The 24,450-nt window shown below is 44.8% G+C and overlaps 1 protein-coding gene across 2 annotated transcripts in view; it reads right to left on the bottom strand.

The window, feature by feature from the left end:
* Positions 1 to 12,187: 12,187 nt before the first annotated feature.
* GAK (cyclin G associated kinase) overlaps positions 12,188 to 24,450 on the bottom strand; it is a 106,114-nt gene continuing 93,851 nt past the window's right edge. For both annotated transcript variants that reach the window (XM_050944333.1, XM_050944332.1), the window contains exons 25-28: positions 22,540 to 22,770; positions 17,132 to 17,280; positions 14,809 to 14,985; positions 12,188 to 12,872 (exon numbers count right to left, since the gene is read on the bottom strand). In XM_050944333.1, coding sequence (XP_050800290.1) covers positions 12,771 to 12,872; positions 14,809 to 14,985; positions 17,132 to 17,280; positions 22,540 to 22,770 — 659 coding nt within the window. In that variant the 3' untranslated portion in view covers positions 12,188 to 12,770. The remainder of the gene's footprint in view (positions 12,873 to 14,808; positions 14,986 to 17,131; positions 17,281 to 22,539; positions 22,771 to 24,450) is intronic.

Genomic DNA, 24,450 nt, shown 5'->3' with positions numbered 1-24,450 from the left:
ATGCACCCTAGCTAATGTAACTGAGCCTGGTGTCATTATCCATTGAACGCTGCTTGGAAGGCAGCTGAGCTCTTGATTCCCCCACTTGCCCAGAGAAGTAATTTTGCCCCAAAAGTTGGAAGTGGAGAACAGACAGTCCCCTGCAGCACTGCAGAGCCATCCCTCCCCACCCCTCCCACCACCCCCCAGGAGATTTCAGAACCTCACTGTTCTTCCCCTCCTCACCTCGGCTTCCCTCTGGCTCTCACCCTACAACGTTTCAAGTGGCTCCCATCCTGTGCTCAACTGCGTATTTCTAGGAGCAGCTGGTTCATGTTTCCACTATCCCCTGCATCCATCCTCTGTCCCCTCCCGATTCCTCAGTGTGAAATCCCACTAGGCTCCCCTGCTCTCCACAAACTCCTCCCATGTCTCCTCTCTCCCCACCCCAGCCCCCCAGTCTCTCCTCCCACTTTCCCCTAGCGCATCTCTCTGTTGTACCGGGGTTCTTCTCACAACGATACCAACCTTCCCTTCCAAGCCCTCCAGCCACGTCCCTCTCCCAACTCTCTGCCAAACTTCTAAATCCCTCCCCCCCATCTCTTCTCCCTTTCCCAACCCCTGCTTGCTTTCTTCATGGCTTGCTCCTCTGGCGGTATCCCTTCCCTGCCCCCTCCCAGGTGCTCTGGCATCCACTCCAGGTCCTGCTGCTATCCTCCCTCCTGGTGTCTCCTTTCACCCTTCCCCTGCCCTCAGGGCTCCCGTCATCCCCCCACACTCCCCAGACCACCTACCGATGCTCTCATAGCAGCCTCCCCTGCCCTTCCTCACAGGCAGCAGCCTCCCCTGAAATCCAGATGTTGCCCTTCCCCCAGAGAAGCCCATTCTTCTCTCTGCTGCACCAAACATCCAGCTGCCTCTTGACTCTACCCTCCCCCATACTGTCCCTTGTTTCCTCCAGGGCTGCTCCTACCCCTCATCCCTTGCCTGGACCCTCCAGGGCTCCTCTTCCCTCTCCTCCAAGCCCATGTAGTCCTCACCACGGTGTGTGTCTATCCCCAGGAGCTCCCCCCTTCCCTTGTACCTCTGCCCCAAGGGCCTCGCACCTCAAGCAGTTGGGGGAGGGGAGAAGGGAAGCTGCTGATTTCAGGGCAGGCCTGGCTCCTGCTCCACAGACCCTTAGAGCCTGGAGGTGAGTGGGCAGAGGCCAAGCAAGGTGGGGAGCTGACTGCAGGTAGGAGTCACAGCTGCAGAAGCCAGCTAGAGCAGCCCAAGAGGCAGGAGGTTTCAACATGGCTTCCCACCCATTAGTAACAGCTGAGAGGCAGCCAGGTGATAGGGGAAGCAGCCTCAGACCACTTTGACCCCCTCATTCACAGCCAACCAAGAACTGAGGGGAGTTACTCCCATCCCTTCCAGCTGAAAGATGACTCCCCGCCCCCCCGGCCTTCCAAGGATACCAGATACTCTGCTCCCTGCCTCACGTGCTATAGGTCAGGAAGCTCTCTGGACCCTCCACATTCTGCCCCCATTGGAGCATCTTTAAACTGGATCGTTGAAAGCCCATCTTCACATACCCACTCAGGAACCTCATTCAGTCTGACATTGCACTCCATAATGTTTTATGGACATATGCTTATGAGAGTAAATATGATGTGACTGGAATGTTTCACGCAAAAGGTCTCTTGTAAGGTATCAGTACAAAGCTTATGATCTACTATGTTCATCCTATTTGTTCGCATGTATTATTTCTCTGTCTGGAGTTAGGAGAATAAGATATAAACTCGTATTACTGATGTAAACATATCAAATGGAAGCCACTAAAGTGAATCAATGAACTAAATGGCTCTGTTTACCTGGAAGCCTTCCTGTGTATGTGTTGGCCAGCTCCTGGGTAATGATGAATGAGGTCTTACAGTGACATGTGATCATGTCACCTGAACTGGAATCCATCTTAAACTTGGTACTTTTCCATTTAGAAGGAGGGGTGGGGAGACAGAGAGACAAAGGACTCCCGCCTTGTGCCAAAGCTATAAAAGGGGGTGGAGCAAGACAAAGAGGGTCCCAGTCATGAGAAAGCCCCTGCTTTCCACCTAAGATGCCTGTTGGAACTAACAAGGTCTGTACCAGGGGAAAGGATTGGGCCCAGACTAGGAATGAGTCTAGTCTGTGAAAGAAGCTAATTGGAACATCTCTGAGGGTGAGATTTACCTGTAATCGGTTTCTTAATGTATTAGGCTTAGACTTGAGTGTTTTGTTTTATTTTGCTTGGTGACTTACTATTTCTGTCTGTTATTACTTGAAACCACTTAAATCCTACTTTTTATACTTAATAAAATCATTTTTATTTATTAGTAAACCCAGAGACACTGGGAGAGCAAACAGCTGTGCATCTCTCTCTGTCAGTGTTATAGAGGGCAGACAATTTATGAGTTCACCTTGTATAAGCTTTATATAGAGTAAAATGGATTTATTTGGGGTTTGGATCCCATTGGGAACTGGGTGTCTGGGTGCTGGAGATAAGTGACCTGCTGAGCAGTTTTTGGTTGAAGTCTGCAGCTTTGGGGGTGTGGACCAGACCTGGGTCTGTGTTGCAGCAGGCTAGTGTGTCTGGCTCAACAAGGCAGGGTTCTGGAGTCAAAAGCTGGCAGGGAAAACGGGCTCAGAGGTAATCTCAGCACATCAGGTGACAGTCCCAAGGGGGTCTCTGTGACCGAACCTGTCACACAGTGTACATAAGCGTGTAACTAAGTATGAAGCTTGCTTAACCGTAACTCACATTAATGGGGTGACCACTTGCCTGCCTAATGTAACACAAACATTTAAAGAGGCTTTGGAAATAAGTTTTCTGAGGAAAAGTTAAGTTCTTTCCTCTTCTTGTAAAGAAAGAAATAGGCAGAAACTGTGTTTGGTTTGTTTTAATTGATCATTGATTGAATCATGTCACATTTCAAACAAAGTGCTTTGTTCAAAAACGTTGTGCCCAACATTAATAGCCCATTCATTTTTTGTTTACAAGGTTTAATCTTAGACTATTTCCTTTATATACATACACATGTATAGATTTTCATTTCACTAGTAGCAAAAGGACTTGATACATTGCATTTCCTGATAAAGATGCAAAAAATAAGGTTCAAACTTCCTGTGTCCTTCCACTCACCAAAAACGAAAAACTCAAATAAAAAGTACAGTAGCAACTACATGAAATTACAAAGTATCTCCAAGTGACTTAAATCTTCCTAATTTAGATGCTAATCACATCTAGAGGACTAAACTGCAAATATACAGTACATTCAATGAAAGAGAGGTTTCTAGATGCCTCTCAATCCTGTTTTGCAGCACTTCATCAAAAAACTTCTATCAGAAAATGCATCCTTCATAGAACAGTTGCATTCATATTTTTGGAGTGTCTGTTTTAAAATGTGAGGCAGTATGACCATGTGTGGCAATAAACTTATCTGAAGCAGGGAGTAAGTGAATTATGCAAGATTCAAAGAGATTAGAACCATGGGCCATTTGTTATTCTCTTACCTTAATACACAGATTTCAATATTCTATGACCATTACTAAACATTCTGAATACACATCTCTGGTAGTTAAAAGATGTCTGCACTAGGAGCAGACTAAAGCAGTGGGAAAGTGACACATTCTTATTAGTGATTTTGAAGGCTGATTACCTTCAACTCCAACAGAAAAATGTCAGCTGACCCATGAAGAAGAGTGCAAGACCAAAACGTTAAGGTTTTATTTTAACCTCATTCACAATATCAAAGCATTTGTGATAAAGAAATTCTTGGAAAACTAAGCGTAGAACTTACACAAGTGAATCACTTTTAAGATCAATTAAACAAACTCATAAGGCCCTGCAACTATTTTTCATAGGCAGCAAATAAAACTATTGGCTGTGACAACGTGGGCCTACACTGCCAGTGGCTGGAAAATTAAAGTCCTGATCCGGAGACACTGAACATTTGTGAGTTCCAATGACTGAGAATTGCAAGTCCTCAGCACCTCCCAGGTCAGGCGTGTACTTGTGCAAAATCTTAATGCCCAGAACACAACTTTGAGAGAACAGACTCTGCTTGGAGAGGAACTCATTCTGCTCATGGCACAAAGCTAACTCTTCTAAAGGAGGTACCCCCCCCCCATTCAATCTAGTGCGTGTGAGCACTACAGGAGCAGCAGTTCACTTTACACCAAGAAGTGCAAAGGGAAAGACCACTTGCCGGTTTTGCTGATGGATGAAAAAGGGCTGAAAGTGCCCCTGCTATTGCTATATATGCTCACGTCCTTCCTGGCCAGTGTGGCTTAGGATGACAATTTCAGGTCCTGCCTACCTTCTTTGCTGGAGGAAAGAAGTGACAAAGCACAAGGGCTATTTAATCAGACTGTTCTTTCAGTGGCCTTCTTAACTCCATAGCGAACACCCACTAGGGAGAAAAGACTTCTCGGTTAATGATTCTATATGGCTACCAATGGATGAAAATACCAAAATGCTCAATTCTAAATCACTATTCTATTCCTATTGGATATGTCCAAGTTCTCAAGCCAAGGTAGGGAAGGTCAGGCTTGGCTTGCCAGGTGTTCTTACAGTTAAAGAAAAAGCAAGCAAATTTCATCACCACCACCACACATTTTTGGAAAGATATTGCCCTCCTTGTCAGTCATCTTTAAAGTACACAACCATTCTTAACCACGTATTCATTGTCAGTTCTCCTTTGGATCAGATCCATAGTCACAGCTCAATTGTCCTACCCTACAGAGCTGACAAATTCTTGTCTAGTTTATTAACCCAGAAACAAAATTACTAGGACTGACCCTCACTTTCACATTGTATATTCCCTTCCCTCACTGCCCTGTCCCCCCTCAAAAATAATGGTCCTTGCAGCCAAGCCTTGGTCCTGGATGTAACTGATTGCAGGCAGGCAGTGCTGCTCTGAAAACAGCTGGAGAACAGAGACCAGAGACTATACAAGTCTTAGCCCGATTCTGCATTTGATGATGATGGTGCCAGGCAGTCAATGGAGTAACAGTGATTTTTTCACACTGCTGTTTGAAGTGAGTTTAGAATCGGGCTGTTAACCTCTGGTCCTCTACAATGATTTACGCTACATCATCTTAAGTTTTTCCTGCACTACAGCGGTGTTGACTTTGTCAAGGACTAACTCCTTTGTGGCCGCAGTCATGACCTGATAATGTGCAAAGGCGGTTGCTTTTCATTCACAGTAGGCCTGAAAGGACTCCAGATCCAGACCCCAAAGCATTACAGTTCAGTATACCAAGTGCGGTCTTTAGAGGCTGCACTGCTTGTCGACTGAAATACAATGGATAACCAGACGGAATATCACCTTTGCAAACACAGTAAGTGCAAAGTTTAAGACATAATACACGACTATATCAACAGGCCGGCAATCTGTATGAACTCCAATTCATATGTGATGGCTATCAAATTAACTTCTCATGGGACAATTGTTTCTAACTCTTAAGTGCACATTGTTACCTTCAGTTTTTGCTTCAGACTCTGAACTGCTCTAAATATTTTTTTTATGTAGTGTAGTTGTAGCCACAGCCATGTGGGTCCCAGTGTATGAGAGAGACAGGGTGGGTGAGGTAATATCCTTTACTGGACTAACCTGAAGACGACCTCTGTGTGGTTCGAAAGCCCGTCTCTCTCACTAACAGAAGTTGGTCCAAAAAAGGTATTACCTCACCCACCTTGTCTGGCTAAATATTTTTGATGACAAAGCACCACACGCTGAGTTACTAACAGAGCATATACAATCAAGTTGTGATGGGTATTTGTTCTAGTTTTAAAGACTTAACATGCTCGGGAATGAGATGCTGAGGAGGAAGAGGAGAGAACACCACAACCAGTAAGGGGCAGTCCTGTGAGAAGAGCTACCGTTTACATTTAAATGAGCAGTTAACAAGTGAAAATGTAAACAGGCATCATTTCAGTATGGTTGAAGGCATGGATCTGCGAGCAGGATTAGCTGGTACATCCAGCTGCATTGCATTTTGTAATGAATTGTAAGGGCTGCAGTTAAACTGAAAACCCATTGCAGGTTTGCATTACCAGTAGGGTGCCCAGATAGCAAGTGGAAAAATCGGGACAGAGGGTGGGGAGTAATAGGAGCCTATATAAGAAAAAGCCCCAAATATCAGGACTGTCCCTATAAAATCAGGACATCTGGTCACCCTAGTTACCAGCGAGGTTCCAAGTACAAAGAAAGGAGTTTGCAGGGCACTGGGCTACAGACCAGTGAGGCTGGGCTTACTGAGCACATGTCTACTCCTCCAGCTGCAGAGGGAGCAACGAGAGGTTCCTGCTGCCACTTCAATCTCATTAGGTGCAGAAGTCGATGGACCTGCTCTGTGCTAGATCTTTTTTATTGTTCATTTATTTTTCATTTTCCATCCTCTCTCTGTTAAACTCCTTGCAAGCTTTCTGGGGAAGGGCTGTTTTTCCTCTTGCTTCTCAAGGGCCCAGCACGCACTTGTTGCTAAGTAAATAAAAGTAGCTGTGGATCAGGCCTCAGCCAGGGGCAAGAGGGAGCAGGATGATATGGTTCTCTGCAAGTGATCAGACCTACTTCTGCTCCCTAGTGCTCAACTGCTTGTAAACCTCACTAACCGGCTCAAACACCTACCCCTTCGCATAGCTGAGCCCCCAAAACTTCCTCTGGAGAGAACGGAAACTGGAACACCTAGAACTTCTGAAAAGCAAGACTCCAGTGAGGTTCTACTGTACGTCGAATCTTTAACCAGGGTTTACCAAGAAAATTAGGAATAGCTTTTCCAAAGTGTTCAAATTAGGAAAAACTGACAATCACCATTACTCCTTAATACAACTGTTAAATACCCAACTAACTTATTCTGCTAATGCCATTCTAGGTAAAAGAAAAACAGCCCTGAACTCAGCAGTTCCTCTAGACATGTACTCACTAGCCACTTACACACTCCATCCACAGTGTGTCTGGCTGTAGGGAAAGACTAACTAAAATGGCTGCATTATTTTAAATTAGAACATGTATTTAGATGTGAATCTTTTGGACTGTGGGTGTGTCATGCATAATTGTTTCATCAAAGATTAAATTAAATTAATCACAACATTCAACCAATAGAACGAGTGTGTCCAGGGTATGCAGTGGTGGCACTTCCGCTGCTCCTTATACTAGAGGCCATGGCATCTCAACACTGAGGATAATTGTGATTTCTGAAAAACCACAGATGGAAACATGAACAGTTCTTAACTGAAACCCACTGTCTCCTATATCCAGTCTTGTATCCCGTAATAAAAAATTGAGTCAAAGGCAATCAAGTGTCTCTAGCAAGATTTACTAAATTACACATCCATACAGCATCTTCCATCCCCAACGACTTCATACATCTCTATCACTTCACCTGTCAATTAAATGGAGATAGCTGGGGTGAAAGGTAAGCAACTCATTCCTTACAGTGCCCCACAATTGGTTAAGGGGGTGACCCTATGCTGTTGATTATTCGTATCGCCTCTCCATACTTCATTACTTCACTAAGACTTCACAGTAACTGGCAGAATTGGTCTTTTCTTAAAAAATCCACTACCATACTCCCCAGTTCTCCTAGACTTCAAAGGACCCCACACTGGAAACCTAGCCACATTTCAAACTGACTTGAGTTTCTGGTCCTGTACTTGTCCTTCCCGTGCCTTGCCAATTTTTATTATTTTAAAATTGCTCCCTATGGTTGTCCCCAAAATCTGCACAGTGATGATACAAGAGAAACAGCGAAAGTGACTGCATACGAAGTGCTGTGAAATACACGAACAGAAAAAAATAGTTCTCTAATCTTTTCTGTTCCAGTAATCTTAGTTGCTATACTTGTAGCAAAGAAAGAAAACAAACAAACAAACATGATTTTAAAATGGACAAAGTCCCTTTAAAAAGGTCACTGAACGTCCTGGTCCAATGTTTAAAACTGCACTGCTGCCTAATGGTCCAAACCACCCCTCCACGCCCCGAGTATACAATTTATATTGCTTTACATTACCTTGCCCCAGACAGATTTGTACAAGTCCTTATAATCTTAATACTTCAGCCCTCCCAAGAGGACCCTAAATTTCATGAAAATTGGCCTTGTATACAAGAACTACGAAAGGCCTCAAACATGCAAAGTGAGTTTATCATGTCCATTCCACTCTAGGAGTGTGTGCACCCACATGCACAGTTGTCAGATACTTTTGCCTTAGTGGTGTTTATAGGGCCGGCTCTGGCGCCCTCTGGAGTGCCGCACTCATGTGTTGGTATATCAGGCGCCAACAGCCCTATGTCCTCTCAGTTCCTTCTTGCTGGCAACTCGGACAGAGAGCCAGGAGAACAGGTAATGGAATGGACATGAGCCACACATCTCGAAGAACAGTTACGAAAGGTAGGTAACAGTTTTTAATTCAAGTGCTTGCTCATGTTGATTCCATTCTAGATGACTCACAAGCAGTATCCCTGGGGGTGGTCTCAGAATTAACGGATGTGCAGCTTGTAATACTGCTCTAGCAAAGCCAGCATCGTCTCGGGCTTGCTGAGTAAACACATAGTGAGATGCAAACGTGTGAATGGACGACCAGGTGGCGGCCCTGCAGATGTTTAGAATTGGCACATGGGCCAGGAAGGCCACTGCCAAGGCTTTTACTCTAGTTGAGTGGGTGGTTACAATTGCCGGTGGAGGCACTTTTGCCTGATGATAGTAAAATCAGATGCAGGCAGTGATCCAAGATGAAAATTCTCTAGGTGGACACTGGACGACCTTTCATCCTATTGGCCACAACAGCGTCGACTTGCAGAATGGCTTGGTCCTCTTGATGTAGAAGGCTTTGGGGAGGTATGCTGCCACAAGACAAATGGCATGCTGCACACGGAAGTCCCAGAGCTGGAGGGCTTCCTGGTAGAGGGCCGGTGACCTGGCTCTGTCTTGCTTTTGATATAAAACATCGTGGTGATATCGTCTGTCAGGACTTGAACCACTTTGCCTTGTAAGTGGGACCGAACAGCCTGACTGGCCAGGCAAATCGCTCTGAGCTCCCCGACATTTATGTGGAGGGAGCGGTCAAACCCTGACCAGTGGCCTTGTGTACTGAGCTTGCCCAGGTGGGTCCCGCAGCCCAGGTCTGAGATGTCTGAAACCAAGGTAGCACCGGCCCAAGGGAACTCCCTGCAATGCCAATGCGGGGTCCAACCACCATGCCAGTGATGACTGGGTCTGGTCTGGTCCTTGACTACCAGATCGAGGTCATGCCTGTTGGGGATATAGACGGATGCCAACCAAGCCTGCAGCGGCTGGAGGTCGAGCTAGGCATGACGGACCATGTAAGTACAGGCAGTCATGTGGCCTAGCCACCATAGGCAAGTGCGGGCAGTGGTGAGCAGGGGCCCCTTATACAGGAAATCACATCCGAAATGGCTTGGAAATGGGTCTCCAGAAGGAAGTCTCTGGCCTGTGTGGAGTTGAGGATTGTCCAGGGCCGGCTCCAGGTTTTTTGCTGCCCCAAGCAAACATAAAATAAAAAAAATAAATTAAAAAAAGGGGGGCTGGAGTGCTGCTGCCAAAGCAAAAAAAAAACAAAACAAAAAAACAAACAAACAAACACAAACAAAGCCAGAATGCCGCCCGAAGCACATGCTTGGAACACCGGTGCCTAAAGCTGGCCCTGGGATTGCCTCAATAAAAACTCTATTCATTGCACTGGTCTGAGGATCAAATTTCTTTTTGTTCACTAATAGGCCCAGATCGTGACAGGTGGAACACACTAGATCAAGAGACTGTTCTGCACTTGATCCCGTGACCTGCCCTTGATGAGCCAATTGTCGAGATAAGGATAGACATGGGCCTCCCGATGCCTCAGGTAAGAGACTGTTGGGGCCAGGCATTTTGTAAATACTTGCGGTGCTGAGGAGAGGCCAAGGGGAAGTGCCGTGAATTGGAGTTGATGAGAGGATGGAAACCCGGAGGGCAGTGCTGGCGATCTGTGGTGGTGAACCGGTGACCCGGGCTGATGAGGAAACCAGGGATGCGGCGACAAGGCGTTCTCCCCAGCTCCAGAAACCGGTGGCATTCACTTGCCTTCTGGGAGGCTTTCGTGGCTGGCTTTCCCTTGTAGGGAGACTTTGCCGGGTCCATCACCGCACGCCATGTCCTTTGCTTTCTCAGAGCGGGGAAGGTGTTAACTCTGCTGTAAGTCTGAGTCCCCTACCGCTCCCTGGAATAAGTGGCAGATCCCTTGGGAGGTAGGAGGCCCCCTCAGGGACATGTTCCCTGCGACTCTGGCATGGGCCGGTGGCCAAAACAGGGTCCTTTACTGAATGCCCCTTGGTCCAACTTGCTCGGTGCTGGTTCCTACTTTTTAGGCTTCTTCTTGGGGATCAGTGCTGGGTAGAGCCCGGTGCCAGGGGTGCACTACACATTGAGGCCAAAGTGCTGGGAGTTGCGTCTGGCTGGGACAGCTCTGAGGTTGGAGAGCAGCCTCCGTAAGGAGGGCCCTCAAACGAATGTTGCATTCTTTCTGTGTCTTGGGATGAAAGTTCTTACAGATGCAACATTTTTCTTTTACCTGGGATTCCCCCAGGCACTTCAGATAGCTGCCATGCAGATCACTAAGAGGCAGGGCTTAAAACCCGGTGACCGGGGCATGCCCTGCCTGGTGCAAAGTCCCCATCGGGATCCTTACTGACTAACTGCAGTACTGAAGAGCTACAACAAACAAAACTATTTACAGCTGTAACTCAAAGGGAAAGAACCACTGACCACCTGCGAGGCACTCTGACCAACCAGCACAGGCGGCAAGAAGGAACGGAGAGGGCATAGGGCCGGTGTTGCCTGATGTACTGATGCATGAGCACGGCACTCTAGAGGGCATCACGGCCAATCCTACGGATACAGCTAAGGCAAAAGTCTCCGACAACTGTGCATGTGGGTGCACACACACCCATAATCGAGTGCCTGCTCATGTCGATTCCAAGAACCACCGATGAGATTAAAGCTAATTCAGAGCTGTGCAGCATAAGCCCATACTTTGCAATTCAGATCAGAGTTCAGGTGACCAAATATATGTACACACATTACACACAGAGGTAACAGTTCAACTGTGTTACATCTGAGTTTGGTGGGAGCCCATAAAGCGTACCCAGCATTCACACAATCTCTTCTCCAACCCATTCACTGGGATCTCGACTTGGCAGTGGAGAGCCTCATTTCATGCAAATTGTGGGATAATCGGAATAGAAAAATTAGAAGATGCTCATTGTAAGACAGCTACCTTGATGTCACTGCAGCTCCTTTCACAGTTAAAAATCCAAATTGGATGCAAACGCAAATTGATTAAAAATACATCTTTTAAGCTACTTGGGTAGCAAAGTTGCAGTGCACGAGACTGTCACCAAAACTTAATCATCACTAACAAACATTTGCAAACTAGCCCCAGGAACTGGGATTTACAGTTTGGAGTTATATAATACTGTACAATAGTCATTGGTTGTTAGTATTCAATTATCCATATATTTGTACATGTTAATTTCTGGGTTTTGTTTCTTTTTTTAAAGAGATGAGAAACAACAGTGCAGTGAGCTGTGTTCTCACACTGGGTTCTTAACCAGTCTTGCACCAGCCAGTGCACTCACAGTGTACATCAAGTATATGATGCCCTAACTATACACACTGGTTTGTTCTTTGCATACATAGCTGTGTGCATACATGCTTCTAAAAATCAAGTTCTCAGATATGCAACGTAAGTGTCCTACTGTCAGCATAAGCACAGGAAATGCTTTCAAGAGGATAGCTAACAATATAACGTTGACTCAGTTAAAACAGACAAATCAAAGCAGAGTAAACTGTTTTGTGCTCACATTTCAAGTTGCAGAATAAATGACTGTCAACATTTTTTCTAGTATGGTATTTATAAAGCCAATGGAAGGCACATTCCACTGAAAAAAAATATGAATAAAAGCTGAAATTCACAGAGTAGGAAAATAAACACTAGTCATAGTGGTGCCTTCCAAAAGTTCATAATAAATAACAAAAGGTTGGAATGTGCAGTCCTTATATTAAAGCTAAGATTTGTTTCCAGGTTCATGATATGCATTTAAAAAAAAATATCATCAAGAATAATCCTGGCTGACTTGCCCATAACTGGGAGCTTTTTGGCTAAGCAACTGTCAATTCATTGTAAGGAACACAGGTATTGTCAGAAAATATTTTAATTATTTACAGAATGATCATCAGAATGATTACACAAGATACAGATGAAAATGTACACCTCTTATAGATTCAACAAAAAGATATGCTGAGCAAATTCACTGCTGATAATATAACTAAAGCACTTAGAATAAGGCGACGGCACCAAACATCAAAATTAAATCATAACTATTGAAAATATAAAGTACAAATTGAGGTTGTGTGTTTCTTTTAAAGAAAAACCAAAAATCAGTGGATTTGGAATGGCTTACGCTTTTGATACCATTACGCCAGAAATCAGGGGACATCATTAAAGTTATTTATATTTCACCATATTTAACCTGAATGGAAAGATCTGTTCTCAGGCTAAAGATTCTGAAGCATTGAGCAGTTGTTTTCTGAGTGCATCTGTGTATGTTCTGGATTCTGCATCTCACAAAAATGTATCACCCACTTCTGAGTGCATAATTTCAAACTGCTGAAATCATGCAAAAATCTTTCCTAAATCCTAGAGATAAGAAATTCAGACTAACAATACTCCACTCCATTTTGCTGCACATACATTTTGAAAATCCCGTACAGATGAAGTTTTAGAAAAGGGATTTTGATCCCTGGTTTTCAAACTCTGACCATGCATCACTCAACTCCATGAAGATCATTTTGGCATACTGTTCATAAGGCTGTCCTGTGGCCTGTAAACAAACAGAACAGGTATTAGACGCTTACTGCAGAAGTCTAAAGAATGTGAAGCATTGCAGCAGGGCTTGAGAAAAACAGCATTTTACTAACAGTGAAATTCACACCCTGTCTCTTGTTTATAATAAATAAAGGTAAACAGAATGGGGCTATACTGCTGTAAGCGTGCATGGCTTTTTCATCCAGATACTGTAATTCCCTTTTCCCCAAGTCTCCATATATACCAAAGTCAGAGTTTAAATGGCACTGAGGGATTATAAATTTGCCTGCATCACTTCAAATTTTTTTAGTCTAATTTGCTCAACGTAACTGAAGTCATACTAAAGTTTCCATCTTGTATTAAAGGAGTAGATAATGTTCTTCATTTTCAGCAAGTGGCTCTTTAAAAATGAAATCAAAACTAATTTAGGTAGAAACTACTGCATGGCAGCTCTTACGTTAGTACCCCACAATGCAACTGAAGAGTGATTTCCAAGAATGCTGTTGAATTCTTTTATGCTGGAGTCCGACTTTCCTAGCTGAACATGCACTGCTGACTATGAACACTCCTTGGCTTTTTAGCCTCAAACAAATACACCAAGTCATGGAGCAGGTTCTGCTGTCACAGCACGGACCTCAATCTAAATTGGTCTGGGGAACCAGTGCGTGCATAGCAACACTGCAGATACACCATCTGCTCAATTTTAACTCATCCTGGCTCAGACGGGAATAAACACAAGGCCCCGTGTATTCTGCAACCCCAGACATTGCTGCAGGATTATGCTCCAGAATCAGAGTTTTCTTTTTTTAAAAAAATTCCTTAATTTTTGCTCTTGTTGTTAGAAAAGCATGAAAATGTGAACCCAGTGCAAGAGATGCAGTGTTATCTTCCTACATCTGTACACAGCCATGAACAGGAGCCCTGAAAGGGGTGAACTTCCCTAATAGCAATAACACTCTTGTAAAAGTGACACTACAGATAATGTAGATATAATGACTATTTACACAGGGACTACTCTGCTTATTAGATTATTCTTTTTTTGTATCTTTTTTTTTTTTTTTTTAAATTGGAAGCTGCCACATAATTCCCACCAGGACCTTTCAGCAGATTTTATATCTGGTTTGCTGCGGCTTACATGGGACCAGTGAAATCTCTGGGAGGCCTGGGAGTTGGAGGACCCTGCCCAAGACCCTTTCAAGAAGCAGAGATTAAGCACAGATTACACTGATCTGCATTTTGGTTGGCAGATGTCCAGAACCTAACAGAACTCTGCTCCAGTAGCTGGGCTTTCCTCAGACTGATCTGAGTGGGACTGACACGTGCAGGAGTTCAGATGAGGGCAGGACTCAGCCCCGGCCGCTCTGACACCTCATGACTGTGTTATGGATGAGGTGTGAGACTTTAATTCCTGTACTGCATGGTCTCACTGGTGTGCTAACTTCAAAAGACAACACAACAAACGGAAGGAAGGCAGAGCATGTGGCTGGCCAAGCAGCCATGTAGCCGGGTCCAGTAGTGAATGATAACATGAGTGGTGGTAGAAGTGCTTCTCAACCTTTGTATCTGAAGGGAATCCACCCCACTTCATTCCTCCTTCCCCAAACAGGTGCTGATGGGTAGACAGCACTAAGCTTTACTGTCCAGCCCAGCAGCTGGGGACCCTCTTCTCTCCCCTTTCCCTGGAGATCCTTATCTCCACAGTCTGATTCTGCCCCTTGAAGTGCCAGAGTCCAACACAATAACCGCACAGCAGAAAAGCGGACGGAAAAAATGCCCAGAAACTAGCTTATTGTCCCTGCCATCCCCTTCCCCATCGAGCCTTGCCATGCTTGCATGGGTAGATCTGTTCAAAAGCAGGAAGGTTAGCAGATTTCCCTTGCAGGACTGCAGAATTAATTTGGTAATACCAGTTTGATAAATAGCCTTTAACATACTCAAGAAAAACTACTCACCTTATCTGGATGAACCACAAGTACTGCCTTCCTATAGTACTTCTTTACTTGTTCAGGGGTAACAAGGTCTGCTATGCCAACTGGCTTCCACTTGTTCTCCCCTTCCCAGAGCACAGTGTGAAGAGTGGATATTAATGCTCTTATATTTCTCTCTTTTCCTTCAATCCAATCTAGAATCTGAAACAAAGTTAGAAATATTCAAATAGAATGCTGCTGCCTTAAATGATGCTTCCAATTCGCTCGAAGATACTTTCCTCTCCCATCACTGAAAACAAGACAATTGGACCTTGAGGTTCAAAAGTTTTGAGAGTACTTTGCAAAGATGATCTTAATCATACAGCCAAATTCCACAGAGTGGACACCATGCTTAGCCTTGGAACCCAACAGTGATATATCAAGTCTGCTAGCCGAGGACCAGCATGCTTATATGTAGTTATATATTTGGCTCTTTCTTAGATAAAAATTCAGTTCTCTTGGTATGATTCCTAACCAGTTAAGTGTAGAAACTGTATAATAGATGACAAGAAGTGATCTGAACAAAGTAACCACGGCAGAATATTCATTTTAGTTACACTAATGAATCCCACGGTAACACAGGCTGTCCATTCCAATGCTAGAAATCTTGTTTTATTTGTAAATTTCAGGTAAGGGTTTTAAGCTGTTTTAAGACTTGTACACTCATATGGTTTGCTTGAGTAAATTGAAGTTGTCTGAACTAAATTGCCCCTTGAACTACAATTGGTTAACAATGCACTTTGCTTAGTTGATTTTATATAATATTTACATCACTCAATATAGAATCCTTATGGCAGTAAGGGGAGTATCTCTAAATTGTAACATCACATTATGTAATATCTCCCATCTCCCCATCTAACAAGGGAGATGGCAGGTAAAAGGCTCTATTTTTTATTTATAGTATTTTACATAAAAAAGCATTCAATCCAACCTATGGACACGAGTTAAAATATTCCATCAATAAGCTGATTTCCCCAATTCCTCCCTGAGATTATTTCTATTAATATTGTTCAGAACTACGTACATTATCCTCACGATGTTTTACAAAACTAAATAGTAAATGTTACCATTTAACCTTATCTGCAAGTAATGTACCAGAAAGAAATACAAAATCTGATCAGAACACACATGGGGGTGATGCCACCCTGGAGTCTGGAAAGAATCATTTTCATGTGAATTTAATAGTTCATTTTCAGTGTATTTGACAGAGGGACAGAGAGCCACTGAGAGGAGAATGAACGACTGCTCTAAGAAAGTGATTCTCAAGTAGTTTTTGTTCTTCACAAGACGTAACTCTGTATGATCAGTCACATCCATCACAGCACCATAGCCCTGAACCCCTCTGCTGAAAGGGCACTGGTGAAACTGCACTTGATTGGCGAAAAGGTAATAAAAAGGCTCTAGCTGCCGAAGAGTGGACCTGACAGCAATGAAAACCTTTTGAGCCAAGCTCTCCCAGTTTGGTACAGACCAGAAATGCACCCTCCCATCTTCTCCTTAGTCAAAACGTGAGTTGTGCTTGTCTAGCCAAGTCTGTACTAAGACGTGCTCTTTAATGAAGTGGGAAACCCAGGCCCTTGTACTCCCTATGGGAGAAAATCCTGCATTAGATGTAAAACTTCACTTCACACACATTAGGATTTTACTTGTTTGTATCTTGGTTTGTTTTCAGCTGAGTTTGTAATTATGTTCTCCAGAACTGTCCAGCTCTCTCACACTCTTCTCCGCCATGTTCAATTTCTCCATGAGATTTTACCTGCTGCTTTTTATTGAGTTATTTTCAAAGTCTCAAAATCCTTTCACAATCATTTCTTGTGAAACGGACGTTAGATCCATTCTAGGAGTACCTTGTCTACCTCCCCTTCTGGATTAGGTGGCCTGTAACAGACTAGCCACAGAATAAGTTACCCTTTCTTTTTTTTGCTTCTTTCTATCTTATCACACACTTGAGAGAGGAGTTTTACCACCATCGGCACTTCAAAGCATGCCAATACAGAACAAACCCTCTCTCCTGAGCAAATCACCCTCTTCTGTACTGATACCCCAGTTGCCCACTGTCTCTTGGTTACACTAACCAATTAGGATATAAGTTCATGCATTAAGACCAGTAGGTTCCTCCTAGTTATTCCACACTTGGATGGAAAAACAAGTAACAATTTATTATAAACCTCTACCATCTTTGTAACCCTTCAGTTTTCCTTTTATCCTTCACTGTATCCTCCCCCACCCTACCATCGATAGTTGTAAGTAACAGAATTATGTTTATATTTGAATCAAAACCATGGTTTATTATTATTAAACATCAAACCTTTAATTTTAAAGGGTCCATGTCTTTAGACATTTCTTGCTTTCTCATCTCGGCAATTGTCTTGGTTCCTTTTTTGTCAGATTTAGCTGAAAATCCTTGATTAGATAATAGATCCTCAAAATCGTTTTCTGACACTTTTGGCTTTTGTCCTTTTAAAACAAAAAGAAAAGAAAAATAACGGAAGAAAAATGCTAATTGGTACATGATCATGACAGGTAACACGTATTCCACACTATGGGTATGTCTACACTGCACATTCACTGACAGACACATGTAGGGAAGACGTGGGCAAACTACGGCCCGCAGGACCATCCTGCTCGGCCCCTGAACTCCCAGCCAGGGAGCCTAGTCCCCGGCCCCTCCCCTGCAGCCACACCGCCGCACGGGCCATGCTCTGGCCTGCCACTCCCGCTGGGCAGCGTGGGGAGCACAGCTGGCTCTGGCTGGGGGTCACAGCTGCGAGCTCCTGCTGCTGGTAAGGGGCAGGGAGCGGGTGGGGAGGGGGTTGGGTAAGGGAGCAGGGGGTCCTGGGGGGCCATCAGAGAGGAGGGGGCAGTTGGATGGGGCAGAGGTTCTGGGGGGGCCTGTCAGGGGATGGGGAACAGGGAGGGCTGGGACTGGGAGTCCCAGAGGGCCTGTCAGGGGACTGGGATGTGGATGGGGTCGAGAGGCCAGTCAGGGGATGGGGGGGGTTGGATAAGGGGGTGGGATCCCAGGGGGCAGTTAGGGGCGGGGGGTCCCAGGAGGGGGCTGTCAGGGGACAAGGAGCAGAGGGCAGTTGGATGGAGGTGAGAGTCCTGGGGGGGGGGTTGTCAGGGGGTGGGGGTGTTGATAGGAGTCGGGGCAGTCAGGGGACAGGGAGCAGGGGGCGTGAATAGGGGGCAGGGGTCCCGGAGGGGGCAGTCAGGGGACGAGGAGCAGGGGGGGTGGATGGGTCAGAGGTTCTGAAGGGGGCAGTCAGGCGGCAGGAAGTGGGAGGGGACAGATGGGGGAGGGGTCAGGATGTTTGGGGAGGCACAGCCTTCCCTACCGAGTCCTCCACACAGTTGCACAACCCCAATGTGGCCCTTGGGCCAAAAAGTTTGCCCACCCCTGATGTAGGATGTGTGTAGCCACATGCCACAGCAAAGAGCAGGCTGTGTCCACACTGAGGTGTGTAACTACACATGGCAGTAAAAGGCTCCAGCAGTGGGGAGCTACCAGAGCCTTTCCCCGCTACCTCCCCCCTGCAAGAGCCTTTCCCCACTGCTGGAGCTGTTCCCTGCGGCGGGGAAAGACTCCGGCAGTGGCACATGACGCTGCTAAGAACAACTGTGTAGACAGGGGAAGACATTGCTATGCCAATAGAGAATTGTGTAGAATCTCAGAATCGTAGGACTGGAAGGGACCTCAAGAGATCATCTAGTCCAGTCCCTTGAACGCTTGATCTACACCATCCCTGACAGTTGTTTGTCTAACTTGCTCTTAAACATCTATAGTGATGGAGATTCTACAACCTCCCTAGACAATTTATTCCAGTGCTTAACCGCCCTGACAGGAAGTTTTTCCCAATATCCAATCTAAACCTCCCTTCCTGCAATTTAAGCCCATTGCTTCTTGTCCTATCCTCAGGGGTTAACGAAAACAATTTTTCTCCCTCCTCCTTGTAACAATCTTTTATGTACTTGAAAACTTATGTCCCCTCTCAGTCTTCTCTGCTCCAGACTAAACAAACCCAATTTTTGCAATATTCCCTCAGAAATCATGTCTTCTAGACCTTTAATCATTGTTGTTGCTCTTCTCTGGACTCTCTCCAATTTGTCCACATCTTTCCTGAAATGTGGTGCCCAGAACTGGGCAAATACTCCAGCTGAGGCCTAATCAGTGCAGAGCAGAGCGGAAGAATCACTTTTTGTGTCTTGCGTACAACTCTTCTGCTAATACATCCCAGAATTATGTTCGCTCTTTTTTTTTTTTTTTGCGCAATGGTGCTACACTGTTGACTCATGCTTAGCTTCTAGTCCACTATGACTCTCAGATCGCTTTCCGCAATACTCCTTTCTAGACAGTTGTTTCCCATTTTGTATGTGTGAAACTGACTGTTTCTTCCTAAGTGGAGTACTGTGCATTTCATTCTATTTACTTCAGATCATTTTTCCAGATCATTTTGAATTTTAGTCCCATTCTCCTAAGCACTTGCAACCCCTCCCAGCTTGGTATCATCCACAAACTTTATAAGTGTACTCTCTCTACCATCGTCTCAAACTCTGATGAAGATATTGAACAAAACCAGATCCAGAACTGATCCCTGCGGGACTCCACTCATTATGCACTTCCAGCATAACTGTGAACCACTGATAACTACTCTCTGAGAACAGTTTTCTAACCAGTTATGAAGCCACCTGGTAATAGCTTCATCTAGGTTGTATTTCCTAGTGTATGAGAAGGTCATGTGAGGCAGTACCAAAAGCCTTACTAAAGTGAAGATACACATTTACTGCTTGCCCCCATCCACAAGGCTTGTCACCCTGTCAAAGAAAGCTATCAGGTTGGTTGGACATGATTTGTTCTTGACAAATCCATGCTGACTGTTACTTATCACCTTATTATCTTCTAGATGTTTGCAAACTGATGGCTTAATTACTTGCTCCATTATCTTTCTAGGTACTGAAGTTAAGCTGACTGGTCTGTAATTCCCCAGGTTGTCCTCATTTCCCTTTTTATAGATGGGCACTATATTTGCCCTTTTCCAGTCCTTGCGAATTTCTCCCATCTTCCATTACTTTTTGAAGAGAATCACTAATGGCTCAGCTATCTCCTCAGTCAGCTCCTCGAGTATTCTAGCATGTATTTCATCCAGCCCTGGCGACTTGAAGACATCTTATTTTAAACTTGTTCTTTCCCTATTTTAGCCTCTGATGCTACCTCATTTTCACTGGCATTCACTATGTTAGATGTCCAATCACCACCAAACTTCTTGGTGAAAACCAAAACAAAAATATCATTTAGAACTTCTGCCATTTCCACATTTTCTATTAGTGTTTTCTCATCCTCATTGAGAAATGGGCCTACAGTGTCCTTGGTCTTCCTCTTGCTTATAATGCATTTGTAGAACATATTCTTGTTTTATGTCTCTAGCTAGTTTGAGCTCATTTTGTGCCTTGGCCTTTCTAATTTTGTCCCTACACACTTGTGTTACTTGTTTATATTCATCCTTTGTAATTTGACTTAGGTTCCACTTTTTGTAGGACTCTTTTTTTGAGTTTCAGATCATTGAAGATCTCCTGGGTAAGCCAGGGTGGTCTCTTGCCATACTTTCTATCTTTCCTACGCAGAGGGCTAGTTTGCTCTTGTGCCCTTAATGTCTCTTTGAAAAACTGCCAGCTCTCTTAAAAACTGTTTTTCCCTTAACGCCATGTCTACACTGGCAAGCTTACCGATGCACAGGAGAGAGTTCTCCTGTAGACATAATTAAACCACCTCCAACGAGCAGCAGTAGTTATGTTGGTGGGAGAGCCTCCGTCCACACTGGCGCTTTTGTCAGTGCAACTTTATGTTGCTCAAAGGGGTGTTTCCCATCTCTCAAGAGACCATTCACGGTTACGTGGGTTACAGATTTTCTTTGGGCTTGGCTACACTCGAAATTCCAAAGCGCTGCCATGGGAGCACTGCCGCGGCAGCGCTTTGAAGTGTGAGTGTGGTCGCGGCGCCAGCGCTGGGAAAGAGCTCTCCCAGCGCTGCAGGTACTCCACCTCCCCGTGGGGATTAGCTTGCAACGCTGGGAGCCGCGCTCCCAGCGCTGGGGCACTGTTTACACTGGCGCTTTGCAGCGCTGTAACTTGGCTGCACTCAGGGGTGTGTTTTTTCACACCCCTGAACGAGACAGCTGCAGCGCTGTAAAGCGTCAGTGTAGCCAAGGCCTCTCTCTTCCCCCCCCCTATGACTGAAGAGGTGTTAACAGGCCACTTAACACACTTCAAGGGACCATTCAAGGTTAACTACTTATGCTAAACAATCTACCCCCTTGCATTTAGCTGTGGCACTCTGGGGTTTTCGACACTTAGGGCTTGACTACACTTGGGAGTTACAGTGCATTAAAGGAACCCCAGGCACACTAGCTCACTCCCCGTCCACAATGACAAGGCATGTAGAGTACTCTGACTCCGCGACTACGGCGCTGCTGGTACTCCACTTCGGCGAGTGGAATAACGTTTGATGCACCCCCGCTGGAGCGCCGTGGCACCAGTGTGAACAAGGTGTTGCATTACTGGGCTCTGATATGCCTCTGGAAACGTCCCATAATCCCCTTAAGTCAAGTGGCCACTCTTGTCATTGTTTTGGATATGCCCTTTGAAAGCTCCATTTGACAGCCAGCTGCTTATCTGCTCCGAGACAAAGCAACCATTACTGTGGAATGTTGTGTGAGAGAGAGAGAGAGGGGCAGGGAGGAGAGGGGGTCTGCTGCTGTCTGAACTACCAGACAGCATTCTGACATGCTCTCAGCCCCCCAAAAACCCACTCTCCCCCCCTACACACACACAGCACACTCCCTGTCATGTTCCACCCCACCCACCCCCCATTTGACAAGCACGTTGCAGCCACTTGCATGCTGCTCTGTGGCCACTGAAAGAGCTGCTAATGTGGCCACCCCAGGGCACTCTCAGCTGTGAGTACGGACAGACTACAGCGCTTCCCCTACTGCGCTCTACAAACATGGGTTTAACTCACAGCGCTCTACATCTGCAAGTGTAGCCATGCCCTTAATGAAGGCACTGCCTATGTCAATGGGAGGAGTTCTTCCATCAGTGTAGGTAATCCACCTCCCCGAAAGATGGTAGCTAGGTTGAGGGGAGGATTCTCCCATTGATCTAGAGCTGTCTACACCTGGGGTTAGGATGATTTAACGGCATTGCTAAGGGGCGTGGATTTTTCACACCCTGAGTGACACAGTTATAACTGACCTAGTTTCCTAGTGTAAACCAGGCCTCTGCGTACATTTTCCAGACATGAAGAGCTCTGTGTTGAGAGAGAAGCTTTGTAGCTTACCTCTCAACAACAGAAGTTGGTCCAATAAAAGATACTACCTCACCCACCTTGTGTCACTAATATCCTGGGACCAACACAGCTACAACAACAACAACAACGCATATTGTCATGCTAATATCTATGAGGAACTGCTGGTAGGCAATGAGAGATCTGACAAGTGGACCTTTAGCTGAACACAACTGCTTAAATGCCACTCATGTTATTGCTATTAGACCTCATTTAATAACAAAACAAAATATGAAGCCTTTAACATGACTAAAATAAGTTCTTCAGAACCTTTCAAAGTTTGTTTTCATAAAGCCCCAGAACTATGCTTGCAGAGACCATAAGGACTTCATATGCAACACATCATTATAACTATAGTTCCAGGAAACAGAACTTACCAAAGCCTGGAGTTCGGATACCTCTCTCTTCTCGGCCTCCAATAACACTGAAGTTCACGGTATAGTTGGGTTTACTCTGTGTGCTGGATTTAGCTTGCTGTGGCTGAGTGTGGGATTGCCACGAAGTACCTGTATTTTGTGGTTTCTTTGTCTGCCACTGATTCCCTCCTTTCTGGGACGGAGCTGACTTCTGACCAAACCCACCAGCTGGGAATCCACCACCAGAAGGACCTGGACAATAACAGTGCCTAATTTAGTTGTAATATGTTTTAAAACATTTTGACTACATAATACAGTCTTGCCCAAGTTCTGGTCTGACACCTACCCAAGAGATTTAATAAGAAACACCCTTCAATTTAAAGGAAATATAATGTAGAGAACACGAGTGTCTGAAAGTGAAACTTAATGAGAACAGTTTCGGCAGAGTTAGAGACAATATCGCAGTTCTAGTCTGGAACCCACTACTGAGTGTCAGTTATTTCACCTCAAACCTCAACCACTTAACTGACATTTTGTGACAACTGCTAACCCTTGTCTGATCAGTCACCATACCGTGCACTTCAGTGGATATATTCAACACAGGAAAATACATTAGGTTTTCACTGCCAACTATTTACATTTAAGTATTTACTAATTATTATGAGAAGGATGCTGGGAAACTCCCCTCAGACTCAAGAAAAAGTGGTGTGCTCTGAAGGCACTCCCAATAAAATCCATGCCCTCAAGCTTCCTTTTGTGTATTACTGTTTTTAAATAAAGAAGTCTTCACCAGATGGGGGAAAATGGCTTTAAAGCCTTTAAAAAAACATTAGTAATGGGCTGTATACAAATACAGAGAAAATAACTGAATGAGGTCTGACAGCAGAGAAATTGCTTTAAGAACAACACTGAAGTAAGATATATACACAAACCCAACACATTAAAATTATCTTGAATGATAACCTAGCATTATCTCCCTAATTAAATCACAGTCTAGATTTCTCTAGTACCTCCCATCTCTGCCTGGAGAGTGGAAAATATATTAGTCTTTGTAGCTTCACCAGCCACAACGGAAGGCCTGATCCTCCATTGGTTACACCGGCATAAGACCAGAGTAATGGAATCCAGCTCTAAAGCTTTAGTTTCAGCACTCAGCATGACAAGCCAGGGAATGATACTCCTAGAAAAGGCTCCACCCAGACTGCCTTTATTTGACGTCTCTTTCCTTCAGACACCATTTCTAGAAAGCGAGTTTCTTTGTCAACTGGCATGTGGTCAACATGACACTTCCTGGCACAGGCCCATTCAACTGAAAAGTAGCTTGGTAATTGAATTTAAATGCAGTATTATCATCTAAATTCAGACTGGAAAGAGGAAGGTCACATTCTTTGCAAGAAAATTCATTTAAACCTTCTACACCTCCATAAAGCAGATCTAAACCACTTCGCACTGGAATAGGTATAAGCCAAGCACAGATGGGCCTCAGACATCCAAACACAGGCAGGAATGCCCTTTTCTTCACCATTTACCCCGTACCCCACCTCTACAGAAAGTTACAGTTGGGATGTTTAGAGGGAAAAATCAGAACAGAAGGCCCTGCATGTATGGGTCTATTTGCAGCTTTCTATACTACACTGTTTAAATTTGGCAAATTTTACAGACAGTACAGTCAAGCACTGACAATATTCATCATGAAGGCAATAGGAAAACACTTTGTCGTGAGAAGCCTTATATGGTATATGAACACGTAGCAAGCTTCTAGTGACAACCATGCAAATTGCTTATATGGAAGAATTTGACACCCTCTACTCTGGTTGTCACAAATAATTATGAGCTTTCATTTCAACAGTGCTGGACCAAGATATTTTCGACACTATCTCCCCACTATGGCGGTTACAACTGGCTGGCCAGCTCTTGCAGTCTGATCCTGAA

This window comes from Gopherus flavomarginatus, chromosome 3 (genome assembly GCF_025201925.1).
Source record: "Gopherus flavomarginatus isolate rGopFla2 chromosome 3, rGopFla2.mat.asm, whole genome shotgun sequence".
In the NCBI taxonomy this organism is placed as follows: Eukaryota; Metazoa; Chordata; order Testudines; family Testudinidae; genus Gopherus; species Gopherus flavomarginatus.
Note: the sequence above shows the minus strand (reverse complement) of the source record. Positions and strands in the feature narration are given on the sequence as shown.